Here is a 15,202-nt window from a genome sequence, read left to right on the forward strand (position 1 = left end):
CTGTTTTGAACTGGTTTTAACTAGTTTGAACTGGTTTGAACTGGTTTGAACTGGTTTGAATGATAACATCAAACGTCTTAGAAACATGACAGCAACACTCGCGTCGGTCATGGTCAGCGCGACACAGGACAAGCCGTGGACGATAAGATAAGATAAGATAAGATAAGATAAGATAAGATAAGATAAACATCCTTGAGCAATGAAACACAAACACACCAGGCAATCAACTACACAACACACCGTGAGACGAAGAAATAGATTCTTTCTTCGCTAGATATAAACACCTGTGAGACTTTTGTGTGTCAGTAGAAGAAGGTTGTGTAGATGTGAAGAAAGTTGTTTGTTTGTAGTTTGGTGTAGGTTTGTGGGTTGGTTTAAAAAAAAGTTGTGTGGGAGTTTGTTGTGTGTTAAAGTAGCTGTTTGGATGTGTGTATGTGTGTGTGTGTGTGTTTAGGGAGTATTTATGTGAGTTGTGTGTATTCAATCAAGAGGTGACATGTGTGTTTTTGTGTATATATATAGATATATCTATATATATAAGAGAAGGTTGTCAATCTATATATATGTAAATATATATCAATATATATAAATATATTTATATTTATATATATTTAAATATATATAATCAAAGTTATATCGAGGAGTTAAATTAATTAAATTAGCACGAGATATGAAGCGATAATTCTAAGGGTTTGTTAAGTGAAATCGTTCATGAGATAAAGACGCTCAGAACAAGATCAAAGGTCATCAGAGTCAATGCTAGGAGATAAAAACCTCCATAAAATTGTGACTTTATCTTGCATTTCTGACTCTTTGTGGAGATGAAAGGTCAAATATGTCCACGATATAAAGAGCGATGATACGAGTGAAGTTTTAAATAAAGTATTTTCTTCTTCACCGATGACACTCGACTCGTAAATGAACACGAGAATAATAAACTCTAGTGATTCTCTGACGTCAGTTTAATAATCTTTTGAGGTTTCAATAGAACCTTTAGAGGAGACAGTGACACCTGGTGGTCTTTAGATACTGTGTCATGAAGCTTCACATCCTGTAACGAACGAGTGTCTCTAGTTCAAACTCAGTTTTAAGTATATTTCAGACAAATAAATGGTTGTTTTGCCGCCCTCTAGTGGCGACTATGTTCAGACAGATGTGGTTGATGGCAGCACAAGTGTTGGCTCGAGAGCCGATAGAAAACCTTTCTGTGATTGTATTTAGAATATTAACTGTGTTTTACTTCGATGAGAATATTGTGGATTTGGTTTTTCATTCCTTTGAGCACAAACACAACACAGTGTAGAGCGACAGCTACACGACAAAAGGCGTCACATATGGTGTTAAAGAGGCTGATCTGGTCGTGGAGGACAAAAGGTTCCAAACAAGAGGCTCCGACGACTCACACAAGAAGATCCGGCAACAATAACCAGGATCTATATTTAACTGATGCTTCTGCTGACGTGATTGATGAAACCAGATCGCGGAGTATTAGAGGAGGTGTTGAGCAGGATCACAACACTCACCACAACATAATCCCGCTCTTACAGAACCATGTGTCACAGGAAACAGTACAATCTGTGTGTGTAGACGGATGTATCACGCCGGGTTAGATCCATCATCTGCAGCACGATGTTGTCAGATAACAAAAGGGCACACACACATCCTAGTGCACTATGGACACAGACACACACATCCTCGTGCACTATGGAGACACACACACATCCTAGTGCACTATGGAGACACACACACATCCTAGTGCACTATGGAGACACACACACACACACATCCTAGTGCACTATGGACACAGACACACATCCTAGTGCACTATGGACACACACACACACATCCTCGTGCACTATGGAGACACACACACATCCTAGTGCACTATGGAGACACACACACATCCTAGTGCACTATGGAGACACACACACATCCTAGTGCACTATGGAGACACACACACACACACATCCTAGTGCACTATGGACACACACACACATCCTAGTGCACTATGGACACACACACACATCCTAGTGCACTATGGAGACACACACACACATCCTGGTGCACTATGGGGACACACTCGCACATCCTAGTGCACTATGGACACACACACACATCCTGGTGCACTATGGGGACACACTCGCACATCCTAGTGCACTATGGACACACACACACATCCTAGTGCACTATGGACACACACACACACACATCCTGGTGCACTATGGGGACACACTCGCACATCCTGGTGCACTATGGACACACACACACATCCTTGCACTATGAACACACACACATATCCTGGTGCACTATGGACACACACACACATCCTTGCACTATGAACACACACACATATCCTGGTGCACTATGGACACACACACACATATCCTGGTGCACTATGGACACACACACACATCCTTGCACTATAGACACAAAACACACACCCTGTTGCACTATGGACACACACACATATCCTGGTGCACTATGGACACACACACACATATCCTGGTGCACTATGGACACACACACACATCCTAGTGCACTATGGACACACACACACATCCTAGTGCACTATGGACACACACACACATCCTAGTGCACTATGGAGACACACACACACATCCTGGTGCACTATGGGGACACACTCGCACATCCTAGTGCACTATGGACACACACACACATCCTGGTGCACTATGGGGACACACTCGCACATCCTAGTGCACTATGGACACACACACACATCCTAGTGCACTATGGACACACACACACACACATCCTGGTGCACTATGGGGACACACTTGCACATCCTGGTGCACTATGGACACACACACACATCCTTGCACTATGAACACACACACATATCCTGGTGCACTATGGACACACACACATATCCTTGCACTATGATCACACACACATATCCTGGTGCACTATGGACACACACACACATATCCTGGTGCACTATGGACACACACACACACATCCTTGCACTATAGACACAAACACACACACCCTGTTGCACTATGGACACACACACATATCCTGGTGCACTATGGACACACACACACATATCCTGGTGCACTATGGACACACACACACATCCTTGCACTATAGACACACACACACACATCCTGTTGCACTATGGACACCTACACATATCCTGTTGCACTATGGACACACACACACACACACACATCCTGTTGCACTATGGACACACACACACACACACATCCTGTTGCACTATGGGGACACACACATCCTGTTGCACTATGGGGACACACAGACATCCTGTTGCACTATGGACACACACACACACATCCTGGTGCACTATGGACACACACACACATCCTTGCACTATAGACACACACACACACATCCTGTTGCACTATGGACACCTACACACATCCTGGTGCACTATGGGGACACACACCGTGACATGAATGCACGAGCAGGCGACCGCACGCCTTCATCACGATCTGGCCGTCACTCCATTACAAGGTGTTGTGACAAGAGCTGATTAAGCTGATGAATGGATTCACGAGCCTCGTCCTCTCAGCTCCTCCTTCACTGTCTTTACAAGGCAGGTTCGCTGTCACCGCAGGATCTGACCTTTTACATCATGTCTTAAATGTCAACAACCATTTCCAGCAGGAAGAAAACCAAACCTGACTCTGGAAACTTATGCAACTTTTAAATTAATTTATATTATTTATATATATATATATATACTGTATATATATTACTTTATATTAAATATATATTATGTATATTATATGTATACCTGTATAATGGTCTTTATCCTTAAAACATCTATATTTTGTCATTAAAAACGTCTATATTGAGTTTTTTAATTTTTAATTTTTAGTATTGTCCAGTACTTAACTCTGGTGTTGTGATAGTGTAGTAACAAGTATATATGTGTAGTATTGTTCAGTACTTGACTCTGATGTTGAGATACTGTAGTAAAAAGTATATATGTGTAGTATTGTTCAGTACTTGACTCTGATGTTGTGATAGTGTAGTAACAAGTATATATGTGTAGTATTGTCCAGTACTTGACTCTGGTGTTGTGATAGTGTAGTAACAAGTATATATGTGTAGTATTGTCCAGTACTTGACTCTGGTGTTGTGATAGTGTAGTAACAAGTATACATGTGTAGTATTGTCCAGTACTTGACTCTGGTGTTGTGATAGTGTAGTAACAAGTATATATGTGTAGTATTGTCCAGTACTTGACTCTGATGTTGTGATAGTGTAGTAACAAGTATATATGTGTAGTATTGTCCAGTACTTGACTCTGGTGTTGTGATAGTGTAGTAACAAGTATATATGTGTAGTATTGTCCAGTACTTGACTCTGGTGTTGTGATAGTGTAGTAACACGTATATATGTGTAGTATTGTCCAGTACTTGACTCTGGTGTTGTGATAGTGTAGTAACAAGTATACATGTGTAGTATTGTCCAGTACTTGACTCTGGTGTTGTGATAGTGTAGTAACAAGTATATATGTGTAGTATTGTCCAGTACTTGACTCTGGTGTTGTGATAGTGTAGTAACAAGTATATATGTGTAGTATTGTCCGGTTTTTATTACATTAAATGTATACTTTGTCATTTTTCCTACATTTTGTTGTATAGATAAATATATTGTGTCACATATTTAAATATATTTTCATATGATAACTACTGATGGTAGTTTGAGTGAAAGTATTTTGAAAAAAACTTTCTGATCTACACATGCAAATGTATTTTGTAAGAAACTAATGTCTGTGAAAAAACATCAAGACTTGATCGTCTGAAGTTGATTTTTTTTTCATCATCAAAGTTTTCTTCATTTCTTCAAGTGTTCTCACGCTTTTGGACTGAAGTTGTGTACTTCAAACTTGTGTTGTGTTGTGGTGCGACAACAAAGATGGCGGCTGCTGCTCGTGCTGTGATGCTGACAAGAAGACGACGAGCCCTGATTCTTCACATTCATCTCAGTCACTTGAACGCATCACGTGACCTTCACGTCAACATCTGATGAAACAAACATCCTGGAGAAATCAAACACAAACACACAATCAACTACACAACAACAGCTGGTCCACGTCACTGTGAGATGAAGAATCAAATCCTTTCTTCACTGAAAACACATGTAAGACTTTTGTGTGTCAGTAGAAGAAGGCTGTGTAGATCTTCACTGTGTGTTGGTCCGAAAATGAGTGTGTGCCGGTTTTTGTTGTGGGTTAGGTGTCTGTTTGGATGTGTGTGTGTGTATGTTTTAGCCTTCTACTGTGTGTTTGTTTGTGTGGAGGGCTGTTTATGTGTGTTGTGAGGCAGTTAAGGGAAACACCTGGACTTGTGTTTGTGTGCTGCATACAAGTGTGTAAGCGCTAACTTATAGTGTAGCAAGTTGTGCTTTAGTTTGTATGAATAAGTGAGTGTTGTGTATATTTGTTGTGTGTGTAACCTCTGAAATATGACACTTGATCCATGTCAACACATAACTTATATACATTGTATATACATTGTAATTATCAGTGTGTAGGAGTGTGTTGATATCACGGTACAAGGATACAATATATAGTGATATATTGTGAATGTGTAGTAACAAGTATATATGTGTAGTATTGTCCAGTACTTGACTCTGGTGTTGTGATAGTGTAGTAACAAGTATATATGTGTAGTATTGTCCAGTACTTGACTCTGGTGTTGTGATAGTGTAGTAACAAGTATATATGTGTAGTATTGTCCAGTACTTGACTCTGGTGTTGTGATAGTGTAGTAACAAGTATATATGTGTAGTATTGTCTAGTACTTGACTCTGGTGTTGTGATAGTGTAGTAACAAGTATATATGTGTAGTATTGTCCAGTACTTGACTCTGGTGTTGTGATAGTGTAGTAACAAGTATATATGTGTAGTATTGTCCAGTACTTGACTCTGGTGTTGTGATAGTGTAGTAACAAGTAGATATGTGTAGTATTGTCCAGTACTTGACTCTGGTGTTGTGATAGTGTAGTAACAAGTATATATGTGTAGTATTGTCCAGTACTTGACTCTGGTGTTGTGATAGTGTAGTAACAAGTATATATGTGTAGTATTGTCCAGTACTTGACCATGGTGTTGTGATAGTGTAGTAACAAGTATATATGTGTAGTATTGTCCAGTACTTGACTCTGGTGTTGTGATAGTATAGTAACAAGTATATATGTGTAGTATTGTCCAGTACTTGACTCTGGTGTTGTGATAGTGTAGTAACAAGTATATATGTGTAGTATTGTCCAGTACTTGACCATGGTGTTGTGATAGTGTAGTAACAAGTATATATGTGTAGTATTGTCCAGTACTTGACTCTGGTGTTGTGATAGTATAGTAACAAGTATATATGTGTAGTATTGTCCAGTACTTGACTCTGGTGTTGTGATAGTATAGTAACAAGTATATATGTGTAGTATTGTCCAGTACTTGACTCTGGTGTTGTGATAGTGTAGTAACAAGGAAATATGTGTAGTATTGTCCAGTACTTGACTCTGGTGTTGTTATAGTGTAGTAACAAGTATATATGTGTAGTATTGTCCAGTACTTGACTCTGGTGTTGTAGTATTTACAGACCACTTGACTCTTGAAGTCGTAACTACTTTCATTTGTTTTCAAACCAAAATATGTCCAAACATCATCTTTAAAAGATGCTGGACTCACTGTATCCTCTCGTCCTCAGTCATCAGGACGTAACGACTGCTGCCATCTAGAGTCGGGAGTTTTAATTGCAATACAAAGATGAACAAATGCTGTGAATATTTCCATGTAAATTGTAAATTTAAGAAAATGTAATATTATTTATATAATTTTAAAGGAAAAAGAAAGAAAATTATCGCTACAGTTCCGATGAATATTGATCAGTATCGGGCAATAAAACATCGCGATATATCAACGTAGCATCATTTACTAACTAGTGTGTGTGTGTGAGTCAGTGCTCCAGGTGTGTACCCGGCAGGTGAGGTTATTTACACTCGCTAGCGTGAGGAGTTTCTGAGGCACAAACATCTGAATAAGTTATTGACGAGTTCAGCAACTTTTGCTGGACCAGAGAGACGACGTTCTGTCACCAACATCTCCACGTCTGGCTGCTTCCACTAACAAGCAGCAGAACCAGAGGACGGAGCTTGACGGAGCACGACGTGGGCGGCGAAGGAGCAGCTCTGGCGAAGGAGCAGCTCCGGCGAAGGAGCAGCTCCGGCGAAGGAGCAGCTCCGGCGAAGGAGCAGCTCCGGCGAAGGAGCAGCTCCGGCGAAGGAGCAGCTCCGGCGAAGGAGCAGCTCCGGCTCGTGGCTCCTCGACATGCTGCACGAGTCCCGGCGTGAGGATTCCTCGAGGAGGATCCTCAGGATGTCAACGTCAAGGATCCACGAGGAGCATCGACCTGATCCATGATGCTGCGTTAGCCGTTAGCTCGTCCGCTCACACGCGGCCTGAAGCCCCGGTTAGAAGAGCCTTAACTACCTTTACTGACCTGGTTAGTTTCAGTTCAATCAACCCTATGGTTGTTTCAGCATCAGATCCCAACATCTCAACAGAACACGACATAATGTCAGCAAAAGACTTCTACAGCAACGTTTAAATCACAATCTTGACAGAAAAAAAACGATAAAATTCTTTACGGTTTTAAATCACGACTCGATTATAAAAGATGAAAATTCTTCTGAAAATACAACTTTTTTTCCTGCAAAACTGTATTTTTTTCAGTTCAGTAAAACAAGAGGAATAAATATAAAATATAAATACTTTAGAAATAAAACTCATGATGTCAAGAAGGAATTTTAATTTTTATTTATTTATTTATTTCTTTTGAGTCACAGCAACATTATAAATATTCATATTCCAATGAATTATATTCTATAATTATATTTTTCTTTTTAATACATTTTATTTAAAAATCCTTTTTGTTTTGTTTTCTGTATTACATCATTTAAAATAATCATTAATTACTTTCTCTATTATATAATTTTTTTAATGAAAAATCATTTCATCGTCAATATCTATATCATTAAAACTTAAAAAATATATATAAATCAAATATTTCCCATGTGATGTCTCGTTAAAACAAATCTATTTTATAGTAATAAAATGACACAAATAGTAATTATTTTCCATGTCATTTTAATACAAAATAAAACATTTTCTTCTATATTAATACATTTAATTATACATATCAAGTCACTTTTCATCCTTTTTGTCACATTTAAAATGTATTTTCTATATAATATATGATCAAAACCTTCTTTCCGTTGATGATGTCGTCAATAATAACGTGTTTCTACATCATGGGATCTAGTTGTTGTTTGTTTCTTCTTGCTGGTCCTCGTCAGTCGAGGCCCCTCAGCTCCTGAGGTCCAGTCCTGCATTATTCAGCGCGCGGAGCAGGAGGAGCCGCAGGAATACTAACAACCTGAACTTCCATCAACACTAAATTGGTTCCTCATCTCAGGTCCAAACATCTCCCACCCCGCAGTGAAGCCCACAGACATGCAGTCACGTAAGGAGGTCTGGAGCCCGCATGAGGCTCCGGACCAGAGGGACCAGAGGGACCAGAGAGACCAGAGAGACCAGAGGGACCAGAGAGACCAGAGAAACCACAGAGACCAGAGAGACAAGAGAGACCAGAGGGACCAGAGAGACCAGAGAGACCAGAGAGACAAGAGGGACCAGAGGGACCAGAGAGACCAGAGAGACCAGAGAGACCAGAGGGACCAGAGAGACCAGAGAAACCACAGAGACCAGAGAGACAAGAGAGACCAGAGGGACCAGAGAGACCAGAGAGACCAGAGGGACCAGAGAGACCAGAGAGACCAGAGGGACCAGAGAGACCAGAGAAACCACAGAGACCAGAGAGACAAGAGAGACCAGAGGGACCAGAGAGACCAGAGAGACCAGAGAGACAAGAGAGACCAGAGGGACCAGAGAGACCAGAGAAACCAGAGAAACCAGAGAGACCAGGTACCTTCGACGCGAGTCAGCAGCAGAGCCAGGAGCAGGTTCCAGAAAACAAGTCCAGATCTTCTCCTCATCGTGCAGCCTCGAGCCAGGTCCTCCCGCGCGCGTCTAACGCATCTCCTGCCGAGAACGTCCCGCACTTCCATAGATCCTGTAGATCCTGCTGGATCCGGGGAGATCCTGTGGATCCTGGACGTCCTCGCGAGTCCACGCACAGAAGTGATCAGTGGAGGAGGAGAGGAAGACGCCCGCCGAGCTGAACAAGTGAGTGCGTGCGAGGAGGAGGAGGAGGAGAGGAGGACCAGAACAACCTGGACGAGGGCTCGACCATCTCGGCTCAGGGGGGTCTTCAAGTGCGTCCGTCTCTCCTCGAGGCTCCGCGAAAAGAGGACGCAGAGTCCTGCAGGTCCGCGGGATTGATCCGCATCAGAGAGCAGCGAGTGAGGGAGTGAGGAGGAGGAGAGGAGGAGAGGAGGAGGAGAGGAGGAGGAGAGGAGCGGAGGAGGAGGGTCTGGAGAGCTGGGGAAGTGTGATGAGGCAGATGTGAGGGTCACAAATCATTCAGGACTTCGTGGGAAGGATGTAAATCTGGAGGAGAGGATGTGTGACCGCAGGTGTGTGTGTGTGTGGGGGGGGTGTCATGTGGGGGGTCTGATGAGGGGGTGTAAGGAGGAGGTGTCATGGGGGTCTGATGAGGGGGTCACTCCTGCCTGATAAAAGAATCTCCCTCATAACTTTGAGGTTGACGCGGGAGACGCAGCAGCAGCTGCTGGAGTGACGAGGATTGAAACGAAAAGATGGTTTGATGACGAGACTCTAGCGCGACTCTTCTGCCACCTACAGTCAGAGACCTTTCTCCTGCAGTCAGGAGGAGAGGAGGAGGAGGAGGAGGAGAGGAGGAGGAGAGGAGGAGGAGGAGAGGAGGAGGAGGAGAGGAGGAGGAGGAGGAGGAGGAGGAGGAGGAGGAGAGGAGGATGAGGAGGAGGAGGAGGAGAGGAGAGGAGGAGGAGGAGGAGGAGGAGGAGGAGGAGGAGGAGGAGGAGGAGAGGAGGAGGAGGAGGAGGAGGAGGAGGAGGAGAGGAGAGGAGGAGGAGGAGGAGGAGAGGAGGAGGAGGAGGAGAGGAGGAGGAGGAGAGGAGGAGGAGGAGGAGGAGGAGAGGAGAGAATGAGGAGAGGAGAGAATGAGGAGGAGAGGAGGAGGAGAGGAGAGAATGAGGAGAGGAGGAGGAGGAGAGGAGGAGGAGGAGGAGGAGAGGAGGAGGAGAGGAGAGAATGAGGAGAGGAGGAGGAGGAAAGGAGAGGAGGAGGAGAGGAGGAGACACACCTTTATCAACACACACCTTTATCAACACAAACCTTTATCAACACACACCTTTATCAACACACACCTTTATCAACACACACCTTTATCAACAAACACCTTTATCAACACACACCTTTATCAACACACACCTTTATCAACACACACCTTTATCAACACACACCTTTATCAACAAACACCTTTATCAACACACACCTTTATCAACACACACCTTTATCAACACACCTTCATCAACACACACCTTTATCAGCACACACCTTTATCAGCACACACCTTTATCAACACACACCTTTATCAACACACACCTTTATCAACACACACCTTTATCAACACACACCTTTATCAGCACACACCTGCATCAACACACACCTTCATCAACACACACCTTTATCAACACACACCTTCATCAACACACACCTTTATCAGCACACACCTGCATCAACACACACCTTTATCAACACACACCTTTATCAACACACACCTTCATCAACACACACCTTTATCAGCACACACCTTTATCAACACACACCTTTATCAACACACACCTTTATCAACACACACCTTTATCAACACACACCTTTATCAACACACACCTTTATCAGCACACACCTGCATCAACACACACCTTCATCAACACACACCTTTATCAACACACACCTTCATCAGCATACACCTTTATCAGCACACACCTGCATCAACACACACCTTTATCAACACACACCTTTATCAACACACACCTTTATCAACACACACCTTTATCAACACACACCTTTATCAACACACACCTTTATCAGCACACACCTGCATCAACACACACCTTCATCAACACACACCTTTATCAACACACACCTTCATCAACACACACCTTTATCAGCACACACCTGCATCAACACACACCTGCATCAACACACACCTTCATCAACACACACCTTTATCAACACACACCTTCATCAACACACACCTTTATCAGCACACACCTGCATCAACACACACCTTTATCAACACACACCTTTATCAGAACACACCTTTATCAACACACACCTTTATCAACACACACCTTTATCAACACACACCTTTATCAGAACACACCTTTATCAGCATACACCTTTATCAGCACACACCTGCATCAACACACACCTTTATCAACACACACCTGCATCAACACATACCTTTATCAACACACACCTTTATCAGCACACACCTTTATCGGCATACACCTTTATCAACACACACCTTTATCAACACACACCTTTATCAGAACACACCTTTATCAACACACACCTTTATCAACACACACCTTTATCAACACACACCTTTATCAACACACACCTGCATCAACACACACCTTCATCAACACACACCTTTATCAACACACACCTTTATCAACACACACCTTCATCAACACACACCTTTATCAGCACACACCTTTATCAGCATACACCTTTATCAACACACACCTTTATCAACACACACCTTTATCAACACACACCTTTATCAGAACACACCTTTATCAGAACACACCTTTATCAACACACACCTTTATCAACACACACCTTTATCAACACACACCTTTATCAACACACACCTTTATCAACACACACCTTTATCAACACAAACCTTTATCAACACACACCTTTACCGGCACACACCTTCATCAACACACACCTTTATCAACACAAACCTGCACCAACACACACCTGCATCAACACACACCTTTATCAACACACACCTGCATCAACACACACCTTTATCAACACACACCTTTATCAACACACACCTTTATCAACACACACCTGCATCAACACACACCTGCATCAACACACACCTTTATCAACACACACCTGCATCAACACACACCTGCATCAACACACACCTTTATCAACAAACACCTTTAACAACAAACACACCTTTATCAACACACACCTTTATCAACACAAACCTTTATCAACACACACATTTAACAACACACACCTGCATCAACACACACCTTCATTAACACACACCTTTAACAACACACACCTTCATCAACACACACCTTCATCAACACACACCTTCATCAACACACACCTTCATCAATACACACCTTCATCAACACAAACCTTCATCAACACACACCTTTATCAACACACACCTTCATCAACACACACCTTTATCAACACACACCTTCATCAACACACACCTTTATCAACACACTCCTTTATCAACACACACCTTCATCAACACACACCTTTATCAACACACACCTTCATCAACACACACCTTTATCAACACACGCCTTTATCAACACACACCTTCATCAACACACACCTTTATCAACACACAATACTACACACAGGAAGAGAGGGAGGAGGAGGAAGATAGGGAGGAAGAGGAAGAGAGGGAGGAAGAGAAAGAGAGGAAGGAGGAGGAGGAAGAAGGAGAGGAGGAGGAAGAAGAGGAGATGGAGGAGGAGTAAGAAAGGGAGGAAGAGGAAGATAGGGAGGAAGAGGAAGATAGGGAGGAAGAGGAAGAGAGGGAGGAAGAGGAAGAGAGGAAGGAGGAGGAGGAAGAAGGAGAGGAGGAGGAGGAAGAAGAGGAGATGGAGGAGGAGTAAGAAAGGGAGGAGGAGGAGGAGATGAGAGAACTGAGGAGGGAACTGTCCGTGGTGCTGAAAGTTGAGATCAACTCACTGTTGAAATCTTTTATTATGAACCTCAGAGAATTAATTCTTAACTTAACGAATTCTGAACGTCTTGATGACATCACAGCCTTGATGACATCACAGTCTCGGTGACGTCACAGTCTCGATGACATCACAGTCTTGATGACATCACAGTCTCGGTGACATCGTAGTCTCGATGACATCACAGTCTTGATGAAATCACAGTCTCGGTGACATCACAGTCTTGATGACATCACAGTCTTGATGACATCACAGTCTCGATGACATAACAGTCTTGATGACATCACAGTCTTGATGACATCACAGTCTTGATGACATCACAGTCTCGATGACATAACAGTCTTGATGACATCACAGTCTTGATGACATCACAGTCTTGATGACATCACAGTCTCGGTGACGTCACAGTCTCGATGACATCACAGTCTTGATGACATCACAGTCTTGATGACATCACAGTCTCGATGACATAACAGTCTTGATGACATCACAGTCTTGATGACATCACAGACTTGAAGAGATCACAGTCTCGATGACATCACAGTCTCTGTGACATCACAGTCTTTAAGATATTACAGTCTCGATGACATCACAGTCTCGATGACATCACAGTCATGATGACATCACAGTCTCGATAACATCACAGTCTCGATGACATCACAGTCATGATGACCTCACAGTCTTGAAGAGATCACAGTCTCGATGACATCACAGTCTCTGTGACATCACAGTCTTTAAGATATTACAGTCTCGATGACATCACAGTCTCGATGACATCACAGTCTCGATGACATCACAGTCTTGATGACATCACAGTCTCAATGACATCACAGTCTCTGTGACATCACAGTCTTTAAGATATTACAGTCTTGATGACATCACAGTCTTGATGACATCACAGTCTCAATGACATCACAGTCTTGATGACATCACAGTCTCAATGACATCACAGTCTTCATGACATCACAGTCTTGATGACATCACAGTCTCGATGACATCACAGTCTTGATGACATCACAGTCTCGATGACATCACAGTCTCGATGACATCACAGTCTTCATGACATCACAGTCTTGATAACATTACAGTCTCGATGACATCACAGTCTCGATGACATCACAGTCTTCATCAAATCACAGTCTCAATGACATCACAGTCTTCATGACATCACAGTCTTGATGACATCACAGTCTCAATGACATCACAGTCTTGATGACATCACAGTCTCAATGACATCACAGTCTTCATGACATCACATTCTTGATGACATCACAGTCTCAATGACATCACAGTCTTGATGACATCACAGTCTCGATGACATCACAGTCTCGATGACATCACAGTCTTGATGACATCACAGTCTCAATGACATCACAGTCTCTGTGACATCACAGTCTTTAAGATATTACAGTCTTGATGACATCACAGTCTTGATGACATCACAGTCTCAATGACATCACAGTCTTGATGACATCACAGTCTCAATGACATCACAGTCTTCATGACATCACAGTCTTGATGACATCACAGTCTCGATGACATCACAGTCTTGATGACATCACAGTCTCGATGACATCACAGTCTCGATGACATCACAGTCTTCATGACATCACAGTCTTGATAACATTACAGTCTCGATGACATCACAGTCTCGATGACATCACAGTCTTCATCAAATCACAGTCTTGATGACATCACAGTCTCGATGACATCACAGTCTTCATGACATCACAGTCTTGATAACATTACAGTCTCGATGACATCACAGTCTCGATGACATCACAGTCTTCATCAAATCACAGTCTTGATGACATCACAGTCTCAATGACATCACAGTCTTCATGACATCACAGTCTTGATGACATCACAGTCTCAATGACATCACAGTCTTGATGACATCACAGTCTCAATGACATCACAGTCTTCATGACATCACATTCTTGATGACATCACAGTCTCAATGACATCACAGTCTCAATGACATCACAGTCTTCATGACATCACATTCTTGATGACATCACAGTCTCGATGACATCACAGTCTCGATGACATCACAGTCTTCATGACATCACAGTCTTGATAACATTACAGTCTTGATAACATTACAGTCTCGATGACATCACAGTCTCGATGACATCACAGTCTTCATCAAATCACAGTCTCAATGACATCACAGTCTTCATGACATCACAGTCTTGATAACATTACAGTCTCGATGACATCACAGTCTCGATGACATCACAGAATTGAT

The 15,202-nt window shown here is 42.5% G+C and overlaps 1 protein-coding gene across 1 annotated transcript in view; it reads right to left on the reverse strand.

Annotated features, from left to right (window-relative positions):
* The window catches only part of LOC148063047 (CUB and sushi domain-containing protein 3-like), a 414,667-nt gene extending 405,617 nt beyond the window's left edge, over positions 1–9,050 (reverse strand). The window contains exon 1 of the mRNA XM_087812099.1: positions 8,976–9,050. Coding sequence (XP_087668225.1) covers positions 8,976–9,042 — 67 coding nt within the window. The 5' untranslated portion in view covers positions 9,043–9,050. The remainder of the gene's footprint in view (positions 1–8,975) is intronic.
* Positions 9,051–15,202: the final 6,152 nt, after the last annotated feature.

The sequence above is a fragment of the Callionymus lyra genome, chromosome 17, assembly GCF_982586985.1.
Source record: "Callionymus lyra chromosome 17, fCalLyr1.hap1.1, whole genome shotgun sequence".
NCBI lineage: Eukaryota > Metazoa > Chordata > Actinopteri > Syngnathiformes > Callionymidae > Callionymus > Callionymus lyra.